This window comes from Strigops habroptila, chromosome 2, assembly GCF_004027225.2.
Source record: "Strigops habroptila isolate Jane chromosome 2, bStrHab1.2.pri, whole genome shotgun sequence".
Lineage (NCBI taxonomy): Eukaryota > Metazoa > Chordata > Aves > Psittaciformes > Psittacidae > Strigops > Strigops habroptila.
In genome coordinates, this window is record NC_044278.2 from 69,890,693 (window position 1) to 69,909,497 (window position 18,805).

At 38.3% G+C, this 18,805-nt stretch overlaps 1 protein-coding gene across 1 annotated transcript in view; it reads right to left on the minus strand.

Moving 5' to 3' along the window:
* UBAC2 (UBA domain containing 2) overlaps positions 1-18,805 on the minus strand; it is a 93,611-nt gene that overhangs the window by 14,060 nt on the left and 60,746 nt on the right. Inside the window, exon 7 of the mRNA XM_030476410.1 lies at positions 7,943-8,188. Coding sequence (XP_030332270.1) covers positions 7,943-8,188 — 246 coding nt within the window. The remainder of the gene's footprint in view (positions 1-7,942; positions 8,189-18,805) is intronic.

The window sequence follows — 18,805 nt, forward strand, 5'->3', positions numbered from 1 at the left end:
GGAAGATGGCATTTTTGAGCACTGATGTTATTCATTCATCCAACATTAGGGAAGTATTGAGCAGGACTCTCAGACTTTGTCTTCAATAATAAATGTGTATTTGAATCTTCTCTGGACAGCAGAGACAGGTCTTCAACTGCCTTTTCAAAGCACTTCCTCTTCCAAACTTCCCAGCTTCCCTTGCTTGTGTCAGCTGTTCTTCATCCAAACTGGACTCTTGCTGGTGCTGTGATATTACAGGCATGGTCATGGCTACATTAGTTGAAAACATGCATCCATGATATCTTATTGCCAGTGGGGCATGTAATTTCTTCCCACAGATATTTCAGGTATACGTTGAAAAGTAGGTTCCCATTATTAAAAATTTATAACTGAGTGCCTTGTGAGAGATGAAGCTGTTGATCACAATCCCCAGCTGAATTTTAAAGGAATGACATGATCTGAAGCTGTTCTTATGTTTGGCATTCAACACCTTCTGAGTGAGACAATCGGGGGGGAGCAGCATGCCAAATGCTGAAGGCAGATCCACCAGCATAAACACAGAATCTGTACTTGAGGAAATAATGTTATCTCTGTTTTAGATATTTTACACAAAACAGAGACAGTTCTAATCCTTACTACATGGCTCTTTGATGCTGACTGGTGACAGTGGGCTGGTTACTAAAGCATGAGGATTAGACAGATGATTCTTCATTCCCCTCCTGTGCACAGATCTTTTCAAAGAGTAATAAGGAATTAGTAGAGGTGGAAACAAAAGTGAGAAATGAGAGTTCCAAAATTGTTTTGCTTTGACAAGCTGAGATAACAAACCAAATTCTCCAACATACTAGCATAAACATATACTTGAGTATATAAAAGGCTAGCCTGCGGTGATGTAGAAGAAAAAAACAGATTAGCATTCCACTTTGGGATGTAAAGACTCAATTTCTGTCTTAGGTTACAAATAGGAGGGGCTTCCATTTGGTAAGATCTCAAAGTCAACATACAAGGTGTCATACTTGCAACACTGTCTGGCAAAACTTCTGTATCTATTGTGCCTCTAAAGGTAGTGCACTAACGAACAACCAGTGAAACTTGGCTGCCGTTGTTATGTGCTAATAGCAGAGTTCCTGAATACTAAGATGGACCACTTCCTATCTGACCTTCATGTTTACTACATGCTATGAAAGATGACACTAGGAAGAAATGGCCCATCAAGACTTTCTCAGAGCAGACTGCAACGACAACTGAAACCCTGGAATCCAATAATGCTCAAAGCTAGAAATTAAGGAACAGGTATACAGCTAAAAGGAAACTTGCCTTCTGTAAATAGGAACTGATCAGACAACAGAGAATTCAATACTCTGGAAATGCTTGGGGAGATTTGTACACCAGGAGCTTTTTTCTGGGGAGCTGCCTCAAATTAAATTGTCAGACGAAGAGAATATAGAACAATCTCACAAGAGAACAAACACTCTCTATTTCTCAAAAAATTATTTGCTTTGAAATAAAACAGCGTTTTGCTTTAGGAAGTTGTTCAACCACTGTTATCAACAACTGCTTCTCCAGGGGAATTGATTACAAATATTAAACCAAATTCAAAGGCTATAACTCAAAAGCCCAGTCAGACAGAAGGAGAATTTCATAATCCCAGTCCAAGAAAAAAACAATAGTTCAGTGTGTGAGCAGGGTGCTTCCAAGGAGTAGGAGTTAAAGAGACAGTTAGCCTTGCGACTGTGACAACTGGATGTTAATGATACACATGCAGCTTATTCTAGTGGTTTACTAGTGTCTGTCAGCTTGTGGAATTGCCAATTTCCGTGAAAAAGCAAGAAAAATAAAGTGGTAGCCTGTAGAGAAAACAGTCACAAACTGTTCATTACCTGGATCAGCACTCTGGAAATTCAACATTTTTAATTTCATGCCTAGAATCCATGAAAAAAGTTATTCAGGAAAAGAAAACAGAAATATCTCAATAGCTGCAAATACGTTATTGAAATGAAACACTAAAAAACCAAAGAGTTCACACATGCCAACATCAGCACTATATGCAGGTTTTATACTCATCAATCTCTAAGAGTAAAGCTTCTGTTTTTAATAAAAACAGGCTTGTTCTCCACACAAAGAAAACTTTATTAAACAGTTACAGAGAATAATCCAGATTTGAAAATTCCAGAAGAGTGCCAAAAACCAAAGGATGAGTTAAAGACTCACTGAGGTCTGAAGGAGAAGATAATATTTTCTCTACAAAAATGGAAGCTGTCTGTGATTTAAAAAAACGCTTGGGGTGAGTCCACACATGTACATCAGCATGCAGAGGAAAGGAAGAATGAAGGAATCCTGAGTCTAGATTTAGCCACAGTGATTACTGCTGTAGCATACATGCTTCATTCATGGGCTGACATAAACCCATAAATCACTTATTAGTTAACAGAATTCTTTAAAAATATGATGTCAAATTTCATACACACACATCTGAGTCTGAGCTCGAAGAACTTTTTTATCCTATTGGTACCCTATGCATAGTTGTCTTTGAAGTCTATATGGCAAGGTTGCTAAAGGCAGTTTCTACTAAACTATGCCACAAAATCCCAAAGTAGCCTTAGGTAACACAGACTAGTTGGAATGCAAACCTATTTAGAGAAGATGACTTTGCGTAACTCTTGGCTGAAAAATCTCACCCATTTATTCAGGTACAGCCTGGTAGATCACTTCCTGACAATGATACATACATTTGTGGAACAATATGATCGAGCTGCTTCCATCAAACATCCTGGCTGTGAGAGCAAGAGTTTATATGGACCCATCAATGTATAAAGGTCGCAGAAGGTCTTCACGGTTCAAAAATCTCTGTTTGAAAGACTTGTTGTTTGTACTCAAACTTACGAAGTTATTCAAGAAGACTTTGTCAAAGTGGTATCTCAGTTCCAGTGGGAGAGCTAAAGAATATGCTCAGGTCTGGTTCTTACAGTTCTTTAAGAAAGCAGAAATGGACTGTCTGAGAGTGTATTTTTTTCTACCACTGTGAATGAGGATAACATTCCTGAGGAGGAATTCTTGTGCCAGGAAAGTCTTCACTCTATTAATGTATTTTCTTCCAAGGTCAGGAGTTCAACGCTTATATATAACCAGAAGGTAAATCAGCAATCTAGCCTCACATTCTTTAGTTGACAAAATGTGAAACTTGCACATTTCTCAGGATATGAGACTCCCCATAACAATGAAGACACCCAGTGTGCCTATCCAAAGAGCATCTCTCCAGTGTCCCAGGAGAAAGGCATCTAATGAATGAACAATTAGAGGAAGTCACATTGTTACAGAAGAAGTCTGGTCTTTGCAAGCTGTAGAGTCTCATATAGAGATGCTGTGTGATATGAATCAGAGTCTGGCGTCACTGACAAGTAATGGCAGCTGGAATAGAAGAACAAAAAGACAGGAGGGAATAAACAAAATAAAATAGAGGATAGGGCAGAAAAGAGGTGGTGAAATGAAGGTTTTCATATATGGCTGCAGGCTTAGCACACAATCTGGACCAACCTGGTGAAGCTCTTTCCTGAGCCAAGAAACTTAGGAGAAACCAAGAAGCAGGCAATACAGTGTCGTTAACATGCTCAGCATGAATGAAGGAATAAATGCTCTGTGGATACAGAAAGCACTTTTTCAAGATGAAGGGACTGAGGTTCACACACTACCCCTCCCAAATGGGCACAGGGATGAGTGCTCAAAGGAGAAATGGTATTTCATTGCTAACAGAAGGCACTGACCACCTTTTCTGCAACTTTTCACCACTTTCCCCATATCCATCTTTAGTGAGAACAGTGTTGTCAGCAGTACTTAGGCATGGACTCCTCCCTTATCTATTTACAAATTGGTTATCTGTGAGCCTCCCTCCTAATTTCTCCTCCTAGTTTCTCAATGGGAAGTGAAAGTTGACTCCCTGCTACCACACTGGTGTACAGATGCAGCAGTTGCTTCCCTTTTCCCATGAGGGCTTTCATTTGGGTTACAGAAAGATAAACTTCAGAAAAATGCTGGGAAATGAAAAAGATCAAGAAATAGAAAAGCCAGGAGAGGAAGACCAAAATGTTCATTGATATTACGGTATTCAAAGCAGAAAATAGTGCCCAAAGGCCTCAACGACATCTTGTCTGGACCAGAGAAAGGCGAGAGGCATCCATCCCTAAAATTGTATGAGCTTCATGATGCATTAGCAAATGCTTACTGGTGCTGAGACATGATGGGAGAGAACTTCCCCCAAAGTGAAGAAAGATTTTGTACAGGAGCAAACACAAAGTATGGGAAACAATGGAGGTGAGGAGGAAGAGCTGATGAAAATGTGGGGAGAAAATGGCATAGTGAGGAATGAAAACGTAAAAGTGATATGAAGGGGAAAAAGAGATTAGATAATGGGGGGGAGAAACAGGATAAATCATTTAAATTAGGAAAGAGGATAGACAAGAGTGGGAAAGAAAAGAACTAAGAAACTGAATTTTTAAAAGCAGTATCAAAATAACAAGCTGGTATTTTCTGACAGAATTAATACATATGGCACACATTTTATTCTTCTACCTCAAAAGGCGCATGCAGGCGATGCTCAGTAATTCTCCATTTGTGACAAGTTCATAATTTATCAGGATTATCAGTGGAATTAAAAAAAAGAACAGAAACTTCTGAATATGCACACTACCATCTGTTTAAGGGCTGTATCCACAACAACTAGAAACCAAGACAAAAATCAGTCACCATGTAACCACACGCCCCTTAGAAACTAGCAACAGGAGATATTTTTTTCAGTTTCTAACAACATACTCAGACACAGTACCACTGAACATTTAAGGGTTAAAAAGAGGCATGAAGTTGGTGGTTTATGCTCAAATTCAAACTCAACCTACTCCTCAGAGTTATGGGTGTCTGACAACCCAGCACTCACACACACAGCTCTGTGCTTCAGGCTCTTCGAGACCAGAACATTTCAGCTAGGCAAAGACTGGGAAAGGTAAAGCTCAAAGAGTTGCCAGCAAAGATATTCTGGGGTGGCTGGAGTTTTGTTTTGTTTTTTCATGTAGAAAGCATCCAAAGTGAATTCTGCTTTGGACAAAAGAGCTCAGTGAACATCAGAAAAAAAGATAAAAAAAAGATAAAATTATTTACATCCCAGTATCTTGAAGGTACAGTAAAAACCTACAAGAAACATTTCCCCCCCTTTCTTTCCATGCTTCCCCTCCCCCTTTTATTTTTTTCCTTTTCATTTTTTAAAACTTTCAGTCATTTTGTGTTGGCTTGTGTAACTTCTCAGGATCACATTCTTCAGAATTTCTTGCAAAGACTTGAAGAAAAAGCTTACTACAAAAAGCATCTATTTCAGAAAGAGGCCTTCTTATGTCCAGAACAGAGCTTGCCACATTGTGCTGACAATGGAGCACCATTAAAACCATGCATTATGTTCTTGTGTTCTCCTTCCATAATGCCACCAATACACGAAATTGTATCTTTTCTCAAACAGATGAACTCACGAGTCAAAGACTAAGAGGAGCAAGCAGAGCACCTTCTCAAGGGACAGCTAAACAAAATTGTTGTACTACGACATACAGAGGAAAGTTAAAGTTCACTTCACTTGCCAAACAAAATGGAAGGCAGGAGAGAAAGTGTTAATTTATCTCACCTATGGCACATTAACACACAGCATACTGGGACTCCAGAAATCTGCTCACCATTCTTCCAAAATATAATTCAAAGCCATATTTGGTGAATTTTATTATTTTCAGTTTCACAAAAACAACTCCCTAACAAACTGATCTGCATTCTTTATCAGCTTCACTCCCACTGGTGTCGTGGTTTAAGCCCAACTGGTAACTCAGAAGCATGCAGCCGCTCTCTCACTCCTCCCCTTTTTCCCTGCTGGCTCCCGGAGGGATGCGGAGGAGAATCTAAAGAATGTAACTCCCACAGGTTGAGATAAGAACAGTCCAGTAACTAAGGTACAATACAAACCCACTACTACTACCACCAATAATAATAATGATAAGGGAAATAACAAGGGGAGAGAATACAATTGCTCACCACCCGCCGACCGATACCCAGCCTGACCTGAGCAGCAATCTGGGCCTTCTGGGTAAAACTGCAATGTAAACTCCATCTGTAACGTGATCTGTTCAACTCCACTTGCTTTGAATTATACCCTTCTAAAACTCTAAAGGCAAAAGTACTGCTGAAGTACAGCAATCCAGAAAACGGTTTTTATTTTTTTAAATATAATTTTGAGATGGAAATTGTCTGCTTTTCATTTTTACTACTACATCTCAACATTTGTGAATGATGCTTTTTGTGATTTAGTTGATGGCCAGTAAATTGTGTGAGTGAGTCACTAAAAAAACGCCTGGTCAAAAGCCTTCATGACACATCTTTTCTGAAGAGCGTCTCTGAAACATTCAGACATTGATCCCATCGCCTTCTGAACACTGGTTTCAGAGATTAGCACTATCAGTTAACTAAATGCTGTGCTCAAGTTAAAGGCCAATCTTGAAAGCGTTTCAGCAACTTGTAAAGAGAAGCATCTTACTGATGTTCAAACAATGTTCATTTATTTTGCTTAAACTCCTCCACCTTTTTTAAGAACTCTATTTGAAGTCAAACATGAAAAGACATTTTTCCACCTTCATTGTTCCTAGCCTAAGAAAAGGACAAGATGAGAAAAAAAGTCATCTTCTTTTATAATTTACTGTTCTGACCTTATTTACCACTTTTTGCAATTAACGGTACGTTATAAAGATTGTCCTTCACAACTGGAAATGGCTTCTTCCTCCTAACCGAAGAAACCTGACTGCAATCCTCCCAGCAGCTTATAGCCCAGTATATACTTTCACTTCATTTTCTATTACAACGGTAACATTCAAGTAATGAGTAATTTCTAGTTCAATTCTTAGTTAAAACTCATTAACATTGTAATGGAAACAGAGAAGAGTAGATTAGGATCTTTCCACCCGACGAACAATTTCATCAGTCTGAAATGTTCAGGAATCAAGGAAAATGGAATTATGTTATCAGGGACTGGAAACGAAGATTCATACTCCAGTTGTTGGCTTTGTGCCATCACACCTCTAATTCTGGCAACATTAACGGTAACATAGCTATACCTACTTGCACTACAGTACCTCAAACACAAGAAGAACCTGCGTATCAGGACAGAGCTGCGTTTCAGGCAGAGGAAACTCAGTAAAGACCTCAAATTGCTAGGCTGTAATTAAATTCTGAGCAATATATGTTCACATACAGCAATGCAAGGCCTATGTTGTCTGCTAGGTTTGATAAAGCAGTAATACATACATTTACGATACAGGAAAAAGTGAACTGAGACACCTTGTTTTACTGCAAAGTATGTGAATATCTGCATTTGCTGGTTTGACTAAAACAGAGGAAATAAAAGGCTCTGCTATTCTATTCAATAAGGAAATAAACCAAGAGCATTAAAAGTGGCAAAGTCAAACAGAAAGTTGGTTGACCTCTGTAAGAAAGTTAGTTAGTTCTGCACTTTCTTAAAAGAAACAAGCCTTGATCAAAGTACATCTGCAAACAAAGGAGTTCTGTAGACAATTTTCAACCTCTCTAATAAGGATACTAACAATACAAATACTCAGAAGAGTCAGGAGCATTTTGACTTCCTAGCTTTCCTCAATGGCTCTTACTAACGACTACTGAGAGGCAATCACTTTACCTTTCAGCCTCTTTTTTGGTGAAAGAATGCCAGAAGTACTGATATCCTTACAGGATTGTCTAACATTCTGCTTACATCTTGTGAAGCAGTTTTAACATATACAGCTATATAAAACACAAAAATGGCTATTAGCAGTACAACAGTGTATGACAGACTGATGGAGAAGAATAAAGAGATACACAAAGGATACATGAACCAAAAATGTATTTTTCCCATAACTTAATATAATCCTTACAGAACATATATCAATACCTGCTGCTGCCTTTGCCGCCTCATTTGGGCAACCTGAGACATCATGATTTGACGATCCAGTAACTCCATTCTCTGCTGTCTCTGGATGTCAACTGTTGCTCCCATTCCCACTCGAACTTCATTCGTTGGTTCCGCAGATGAGAAGATTGGTTCAAGAGTCCAAGAAAATATCTTTGCTACCCAGCTGGGCACACAAAGAATTCGATGAACTTTTAATATACTGCTATTGTAACAAATCCCAGAAACCTAAAATGAAAAATGAAATGTTAAAAAAAAAACAACCCTGAAACAAACAAACAAAAAACCCCACCACAAAACCAAAAAGCTTAAATGCACCAAATTTACTTTGTATTCAGCTGCAGATAGCAGCTGGTCTTTCTGTTTCTAAAGCACTCATTATTGCGTTTACCCAGAGTTCTCAGACAAGAATCAGAGAAAGCACAGGGGATTTCTTTTCCTCCAACTTCCCCACAACTATGGACTATTACTTTTAAAAATCTGTGTACTGCACTGCCTGTGACTCAGAAAGCTGCTTGGGGTTTTTTTGTTTGTTTCAGAATTCTAGCCCAAACCTAGCAACCCTTTCTCACAAAGGTCAAAATTCAAACAAAATTTTCATTTCTAGTAAAGGAACTGGTCAGGGTATGCTGCATGCTGACCTGAGAGGGTTAAGGCTGCCCTTGAGGATGCTGAAGCACTGTAAACACTTCTTTAAAAGCTGACGTTATGGCTGCTGCCCTCACCACCCAAGTGTCCCCTTCTAGTAAGAACAAAACCAAACCAGCAGATTTGAAGTTAAATCTAAGAGGACGTGCAGACTTTTTCCAAAAGGATCCCATCTACCTTCTAGGAGAATAAAAAAATATTCAAACCCCAGTTCATTAAAAAATGACATTGAAAAAGCCAGGTTTTGTGATGCCTTTCTCCCACCTATAAAAAAAAAATACCCATTCCCCGCATTCACACTCATGCTTGCCTTGGGGCTTGATTTTATCTGATTCAAAAGAAGCAACAGAGATCCATGTGGCCCATAAATGATGTGCAGTCATCACTCAGCCATCATTTTAAATCCCACTACAAAGCCCTAGCACTTGAGCCCAAAGTGGTCCAGCAGGAAGGCCACAGATTTTGCACAAACTCTCTGCATTCTGCTTTATGCCACATTTCAGTACTTGTGACTATTTATTGTCCGTTATGCCACAAGAATTATACTATGACAACAGAGATGAATGAACAGGAAGAGATATGAACCTCCCCCAAATCCATAAACATACCTAAGCAATGCAATTATGCTAGAACAAATGTAGAAACTCTACATCTGGGCTGCTTATTGGGGGATATGTATTTTTATCTCACTTTTGTATAAACATACCAAATGCATTGCTGTATATACAAAGGAAGCCAGTGTAGGAAAACTGCATTTTCTTTGGGAAGAGGACATTCTTTGGGAGGGGGATAGTTTTCAGATTATTTACAAGGTTATTGTTAATTATCCAGTGATATAATTAGACTTCTAGGAAAAATACATTCTGCTTTGGCAAACACTAATTTCATTTTATTCTACTTTCATTTTATGACTGCTCTAAGTCATAAAGGTGTAAGACCAAACACAGCCTACCATTCTAAAATGAGAGAGAACAGTTTTAAACTGCCCTTAACCCCCTCAATCTTTTTGTGCTATGAGGAAGGAGGTAGATAGGATGGGATAAAAGGAAGGCCATAAAATTTGGCATCAGCCTTTAACAAAAATTTTCTGTACTCAAAGCAAGGTCCTGACTGGATTCCAGAATGACAGGGCACTGGAACAGAAGCCACTTTGTGACCTCGGAAATTCTTTCCTAAGTTCTAGTGAAACTGTTCCAGATGACTGTAAGCCCATGACAAAAACTTGTGCACATCAACTGGAAACTAAGGATTAAATTGCCAAAGAGTAAGCGGAGGAAAATTCGTATCACTTCTGCCATTCATCTACTTTTGGTATGTAGTACTTGAGGTATCTACCTAGCAAGAAGGTCCCTTGGAAGCTAACCAGCTGGTTCCAAGAGAGTTATGTAGATAGGCTCCTCACTCATGAAAACCTAGCTAGTAGGGCTACCATATGAGGAAAATCACTTTTTTGGAAGCAAGCATTGCTGAACCAGGTTGCAAATACCACGTATATGTTTAATCTGATGATTTCTTAGACACAAAATGCACAAGCAGCACCAGAACTGACAAATTATCTTCCTTCCTCCCATATCGTATCGTTAGGCTGTGGAGCGAGGTCTCCCCGTTGGTCTCAGCATTCTGCATTCCTGGTTGCATAGGTGTAACCAGGCAGGGAAAACTGCTTGTTACAAAACCAAAATACTTTGTCCAACATCACACCAGCACTCTCTCACTTCTTCCAAATGTACCTCCCAGCTACTGTTCTCTGCTCACTCTTATCACCTACCATCCATTGTTGAGGTCTAATGTTTTCAAGGCACCTTAAATCTTGAATGAGTTCAAAAAGTCACAAGAACAAAACAAAGCAAGTGGTGATAGAAAAATCTACATCTCCCTGAATGTATGACAAATCTTGACACGTGTCTGAACACACTAACCACAAACAGTATCAGTCTCTTATCAACTCAAGCTAGAAAATACAACAGATAGCAGCAGCATGTCCTCAGTGTCAGTACTTTGGGACTTGTTTGTCTCAGAAGGGGAAGTGCACTGCAACCACTCACTAATAGCTGCATCAGTAAAATTTTTCTCAGATTTGTCTAAGTAGAGACAGCTAGTCATAGAATCATAGAATCATGTAGGTTGGAAAAGACCCTTAAGATCATCAAGTCCAACTGTTAACATAACCACTAAACCATGTCCCTAAGCCCCACATCTACACATCTTCTAAATATCTCCAGGGATGGTGACTCCACTGCTTCCCTGGGCAGCCTGCTCCAGTGCTTGATAAGCCTTTTGGGGAAGAAATTTTTCCTAGTTTCCAAACTTAACCTCCCCTGGCACAACTTGAGGCCACTGCCTCTTGTCCTATTTGGACAAGACACCCACCTTGTTACAACCTCCTTTCAGGTAGTTGTAGTTGTAGAGAGCAAGTAATTCCAGAGTATTTGATCAGAAGAAAAGACTTTATAAGGCTAGAAGTTTATGGACATTGCTAAAATGAAGAACGGTGCTTAGCACGGCATGTAAGGCTCATACACATGGCTCCCATTTGCCTTTGTAGCTCTACTGAGCTCATTGGAGTAGCATGCCTGGTCTACAGCCAAAGTACCAGTTGCAGTGAGTTATCTTCTCTCTCCTTGCTGCTCCTCCACAGCACACTAGTGTATTGGCCCCTCCTTGTCCTGCCTTAGACAGAAACTCATTGCATAACGCAAACATGTGGACTTCCGTCCTCACAGAGCAGGAAGTCGAGAAGTCTGACAATATAAAGTTCACAGTAAAATCTAAAATAAAAACACCTGGTGACAGAACAAGACAAAACTACGGCACTAGCAGAAGCATATCTTCTACATATAACTGCCAAGAAACTTACTTTGGACCAGTAATTGTTCAGAAAAATCATGTGAGACAGCAATACTTCGTAAGTATAAACAGATGGAAGGACAGACTCAGTGGTGAAAAGCACCAAGTGTACACTGGCAATCCACCTTCTTATCACCACATAGAATCATAGAATAGTTAGGGTTGGAAAGGACCTTAAGATCATCTAGTTCCAACCCCACACCGTTTAGGACTTCAGTGCCACTCCTCTTCCTCTCTCTCTCCCTTGATTTACTACTTCAATTATAAAATTATTAGATGGAAGTATATGAAACTTTAAATGCTGTGCTCAGTTATAACAGATTTTCAAGAAGTTTCATCTAGTGAGGAAGAGATACCTATTTGCATATTTTCAATAACCGAGAATGAAGACATTTGTAGTTAGAATGTATCTCGTGATTCAGTCTGGTTTAGTGTCATACATTCATCTTAATGTCAAGTCTTTCCAAAGAACTTCCTCTTTAGTTGGTTCATATGCAGAACTTAATATATAATTTAAAAAAACCCCAAGCTTTGACAAAGTATAACATCACTTTTTACACCTTTTTTTTTTTTACAGACATGTAGTGAATTTCTAGTGTTTAAGAAAGTAAACAAACTTTGTTTATTCAATGAAGATAAAATGATCTCATGATATCCCAATTCAGCACTGTACATCAAGCAGATTAAAGGGCTATTTCCCCATATGGATGAACCTCCAGAGTATTTTAGGCTCTAAAGAGTTACCACAGAAAGATGTTTCAGTTGATGACATTGTCAGAATGGATAATATTTGGCTGGCAACACAAAATGCATTTAGTTGTCATAACTACAACCTCATCCACCATATTGTATGAGGCACAATCCTAAGCAGATGGAGTATGCTGGAAATTGGCACAGGGCAGAAAAAGTGTGCTTGCATTTTTTTCAATTTCTTAACATCATGGCTTACTACTGGTCCTTCACATGAAGTTTCCTAACCTCTTCCCGCCCCTGTACGAAGCCAAAAATTCCATCACCTTCCCTCATGTCCCTCTGAAGTTGTACACATTTTAGAAAAAGGAAGCTGCTGTAGTTTCTCTTTTACATTAGGTAACCCAAACATGGAAGCTCTCCAGTATTTTACATGACAAAGATATATATGCTCCCTTACTGAGATATCTAAAATCACTGTACTCAATTAAAGCTAAAAAAGGAAATCAAATGGGAAAAACAGTAGACAGATCAGTGTAGACAGTGATGTTGAATATTCTTTTGCCTAATGGTTTGAACTTGACCGCAAATATTCAATTTGTTTTGAATAATTTAAACATATTTATCACATGTATTCAAGACTGTTATTTTTCAAATAGCAACAAATTGAAAGCAAAGAGCAGTATTCTTAAGATGAAGTGACATTTTTATACCTATTTTATCTGCTTTATCTTTAGTATGTTCTGAATGCTACAAAACTAGAATCAAAACAAGGGGTTAAAATGTGCCTAGATTCTGTATTTACCTTGATTAGAGAAACACATTTCTCAAATCAAGAGAGAATGTGCGAAAACCACCCACCAAATAAAACCATTACACGTGTTATTTTCAACTTCTAGTTATAACCTGCAATATAACACAACAGATTGTTATGCCTGAGTTTCCTTTGCGGAAACAGTTACCAAGAATATAAACACCCTTTTGTATTAGTTAGCTTGACAGAAAAATAAGATTATAATTATGATACACTAATTATCTTCTATTTCCTCCCAAGTTGACAGGGCTCATAAATTTCCCAGATACCTTGAATTTTTTTTCCTTCAGGGTCCATCATTGCTATCTTCATTGGTCAGGTGCAACCCTTATCAGATCTCAAGCATTCTTTGTGTATGTGCAAGCATGACTGTACTGCCATTTCAGCACAGTACATCTCTTCTTAAGTTGTACTTGTGACCTAAGGATAGGTTCCCTCAGGTCTCTGCTAGAGTTCTGCAGGTGATTGTCATTACACTGTTAACTAAACCTCTTTACGTAAAAGATAATGATTGGATTTACCTGCCCCAATATACATGTCTGTGATTTAAAAGCCTACTTATGAGCTGGTTGTTTAAATTTGGTTTCAGAGTCAACAGCAAGAAACAGGCACTGTTAAGATGTGACTCATCCTATGGAAGATTATGTCCAAAGTACAGACACAGCTGAATTACTCTCACAGATTCCCTCTCTAAACAATAGTAACAATGCAACCATGATGGTGTACATGTACAGGCTAGAAATACTTCATAGAAGCTCTCTACCTTTTACTGAACCAGTTGGCACAGTGGACAAGGTAGACCACATTTTGGACACAGAACCTTTCCTCAGAGCTGAGGGAGAAACTGAAAACTTGTGGAATACAAACGGGAAACTAAAATCCATTTATCTACAGTATCTTGGAAGCCATAGACAGAAAAGAAAAAGTATCTTATGACACATTATTACCCTCTCTCCTCCTTTCACACTACTTTTTCCTTCTTCCAGAATTGGAAATATCTGCATCTCCCTTAACCCCAAATAACATTCCCTCTATGCCAGATGGATTAACCACTTTCCTCCTCAGATGCTTTAACTGATGCAAGAGTAAATGTCAGCTTAATTGTAATGTGTTTACATGTAGCCATCTAGACACGAAAAAGGTGTCTAAGCATCCACAACAAATGGGGTTAAGTCAATACAGTCAGTAGAATGTAGAGACAACTCATCTCAAATTAAGTCACCTACAGTCACCCAACTGAATATTGACCATTGCCCACATGAAAATACATTACGTTTGGGTGGGATACAGCCAAACTAACTAGGCTTAGTTAGCTTACATAGGGGTATCTGCACCTGCCCTAAGGTTAAGAGACAGACAGACAGTGCTGCTTTTTCATTCCCTAATCTCTGTTATTCTGTTGCTTTTCCATTTCTTATTTCAAGCTATGCACTTTACAACCTACGTGCTGAGCTTCCTGTGCTGCCAGCAGGACGAGGGAAGTAATTCTTCCATCTGTCTCAGCATTGGCAAGGCTGTACCCGGAGTACTGGATCCAGTTCTGCACTCCCCAGCACAGGAAGGACATGGACTTGCTGGAGCAAGTCCAGCATGGGGCCATGAAGATGACTATACAGAGCAGCCCAGTGTATCTTGAGAACAAAACCCATGGGGTGTTTAATGGGATTTCTTGATGGTGTGGTCAAAGATGCTGCGTAATCAGCTGAAAATGACATTTCAGCCCACTGCACCACTGGTGTATATGCTCAGCCTTAGTTAACAGCAAGTAGCAGATCCAGCTCCAACTTGGCACACTGAATTTAAACACAAAGGTTCAAATACCAGTTACACTTAAAGACAAGACACTAGCAGGAAACCTTTAAACAATCTATGTTCTCAGATTTGTTTACAGTTTCCTAAAAATTCTTTTCTTGCTACTAAAAATGATAACATGTTCCCCTGTGATTATCAAATGTTCCCACAAAACTAGACTTAAATAAATAAATAGGCAATGAATAAATAGGCAATAAATAAATAGGCTTCAATGTACTTATAAAACTATTTAAAGTTTAAAAGAAACTGTTAGGGATACCCCATTTTGTGCCATTTTTTCAAGTCAGAAATGACTGTGAAGTAGCCTGTAACCAGGCATTTGGGTGAAAACAAGCTCAAGATGAAAAATAGCAATGAGAGGTTTTTTTAAATGCTATTAATGTTATTGTGAGTGCACTAGATTTTAGTTTACACAATAGTCCAAACAGTAACACATCATTTCATTATTTCTTAATACTGTTTCATTTAAATTTCATACTTTCAATAAGTTTTGTCTTCACTATCACTTTTCGTAATTCCAAATTGAAAAGAAGGAATTAAAAATGAGATTTCACTTACTGCAAATAATTATCTTTTATCTATCCTGAACTCCAATTTGAATATTGCTTGGCTACAAATCAACAGCATAAAAACCAATTAATATATAACTTTCATATATCTTTAAAAATTATTCAAACTCAATAGTATTAGACTGACTTTATTCTGTGTCACCAAAGCACTACCACAAGACATTTAACTAGATGTAAGTAGACTTACCTGAATCACCATTTATAATTACAGAATTAAAAATAATTCAAAGAATATTGTACTTTGACACTGACTAAAGATCTGCATAAGGCTAAACGTGGATGACTGGAGGATGTCCAGACTAACTGGCAGATGAAGGATGCATAGCAGGACATGTTTGTGGATGTAACTACATTAGTCAAATGGAAATAGGTTGTGTGACTTTCATGATATATCTGCATCTCTAATATGAAGTTTCTTAATTTTAGGACATAAAACCCACCCTACCATAAAACTAAATCTGGACTGTATGTACCAAGTATCGTATATTCTCGGCAGAACACAAGAAACTAAATTAGTTTTATAAATTAGGAGAGCAACAACATCACAGGTTACTGACGACATCAGATTTGTGAATTTCTTTACAGTCTACTTGTTCAATTCTCCCTTTTTTGTAAATGAGCATCATGTATTTAAACAGCATGTTTTACACAACACACCAGCAACTGAAATTACCAGGCCCATACTGACATCCCAAATAATTGAGAGGTGCTCTGGTTTCATGTAAAGAGTAAAGAAGCTGCCTTTAAGACTGTATTCCTATGTTGATTCAAAATTAGAGATAACTTGAAAACAAGAAACTCAAGGCAGTACAATTCCCAGTTGCTCTACACCCTGCCTGGAATACACAGGGAAGTCTAACAGCATTAGCAAGGATGAAGAAGGAAATCAGCCTCAGTGCCACATCTTGTACCTGGAAAGTCAGATCCCAGATCCCATTTAGTCTAAGAGTGTTCATTACATGTTAAAATATGAATTGCAATAATTTAAATAAACCTAAACTCAGAACACAGTGAAGAGAAAGTGGAAACTGACAACAACCCAAACATCGTGCCGGCACCACCCATTTTAATACTCCACATAAGCAGAAGTGCAACAAAAGCTAAATTGCAGAACAGCATCATATACAGTCATATGCATGTCTAAGTGATATTTAGAGCTAAAAATACAGACAGTGGAATGTCTAACAGGCAATGAACGAGCTGACTTTGTGTTCATGAATTTACTCAGTCTTTTTGTACAAATACATGTGAATTTCATTCCAAAAAGATATAGTATGTTAGAAAATGTCAAGAGCAGTAAGAATTACAAAAATATATAGGCTATCGGAATGATTTAACATTGATTTGACAATCTATGTATTTCTGTAATTGTACGTATACATATATAAAAATATATATGGGGAAGAAATGTTTTACTATGAGGGTGGTGAGACACTGGAACAGGTTGCCCAAGGAGGTGGTGAATGCTCCATCCCTGGGAAGATTCAGGGTCAGGCTGGCCTGGGCTCTGAGCAAGCTGGTGTAGCTGGGGAAGCCCCAGCTCATGGCATGCAAGGGGCTGGACTAGATGGTCTTTAAAGGCCCTTTCCAACCCAAACCATTCTATGATCTATATGTTATCAAGTACCTACACTTGTAGTGCTACAAGGTGCCTTTATAGTGTTTCATATCCCTCTTCAGATTATTTAATATACTGTGAAACTTTACTCCTTTACCAGGTTTTCTCAAAAGATGACAAATTATGATTTCTAACAGAGAAGGAAAAGAGACTTCTTATTCACAGAAGTCTGACAGATATGCTGTGTAAAAAATGGCTGAAATTGTTAACATGAACTTCTTTCTACATTGTAGCAGTTATAAAACTGTAAAGTGTAGCTCTTACTGCAGAAAAAAAAATGAGACTGAAAGCACATTGTGTTTGATTTGTGACAAATTTGTCATGAATTAAGTCTCTGATGATGACTTAACTCATGCTGACTGAAGCAATATGAAAACTTCAAATGATAGAGAAAGCTCTATTTATTCCTATGGACTTATACCAATGTAAAGCATACTATCGATCTGCAATTAAAAAATAGGTCATTCGTGAAAAAGAATCCTAAGAAAGTTGCATTATACAGCTGAATAAAACTGTACATTAAAAGGGTATTAAGATAGGAACTGCATAATATATTATGAAAAAAGTATTTGGGCCATTCTTTAACAGTCTGTATAACAAAGTACACATACAGTGCGTGCCACCAGGAAAGAAGGAGTTAAAATGCCTTTTCTTTTCTTTTCTTTCCTTTCCTCTCTAATGAACACCTGTTCAAAAGGAAGGGCTATTAAAAGAGTCAGAAGAGTAACAGGAAGGGTACTGTGTTCGGAGGAAGTCACAGATCCTTAGGCAGGCACAGAGGCTTGGGCTGATATCCACAAGAGAAAAATTTTGGTTTGTTAGCTGCACTGTTTTCACTGATATTCATGGTCAGACCAAACTGCTGAGCAGACTTCACTATTTACTGCTTTGTCACTCCTGTCACTCCTGTTATAGCTAGTCCTGTTAGCTATACTGAGAGCTCACAGAATATTTTGGAACAGTCAATGTAAGTGGTAAGAGAGCAAACTACTGAGTTATAGCAGCAATACGTGAAGCATCCACAGGCATTTTCATTCTGAGCTCACTGCAGATTCAAACTGGTAGGTTCTAAATAGCATGGGCACAATTTAAGTCCTTCTTAAGATTGCATTAACTTTTCTTTGGAAGGGGTGGCACTTTCATTGTTTGAAAGCAGACGGCCTTTTGGGCTAAGAAATCAGAGTCTGAGCTCCAAATTTCTAAGTTTGTAAAATTTTAACAGAAGCTGTCAGTATCTAATAATCTGGAAGATTCAGTACAATCTGAATTCTTGGCTTCTGTACTAAGAACAGAGTCAGAAAGGAAAAAGACAGACCACACCAACTTTATCCGACTGGTGTGAAGAAAGTGATTTCACACCCTGACTGCTGTTATCATAGTGAGAAATGGCTATACTACAGATCTCCTAGGAGAACAGCAAAACATGAAAAATCCTCACAGCATAGTTGTTAAAAGCTGCTTTTGGGAATAAAAGCTTAAGACCTGTGGAGAATTGGAAAAAAAAAAAAAATAGACAATAGGGTAAACATTTCTACCATTTCCTCAATAATCTCATGTATATTTGTGGGTCTCAAGCTATATCCATGGCAGTAAAATTAATTTTTGGGGGTCAGAAAGCAGTGGCACCCTGCAAATATTAACCAGCTCATTTGTTTGTCTGTCAGTTTATCACCAGCCAGACAGTGCTTTACACCTCTGGAAGCTAAACACAAAAACTTTCTACTTACCATCACAAATAAAAAACATTACTCAGTAATTTCTGTTCTTTTTGAGTCCAAATATACTGCACTGATTGTAAACATGGCAGAGTGTTTTAAGCAACTCATGATTTTTAAAACAGCGAAACT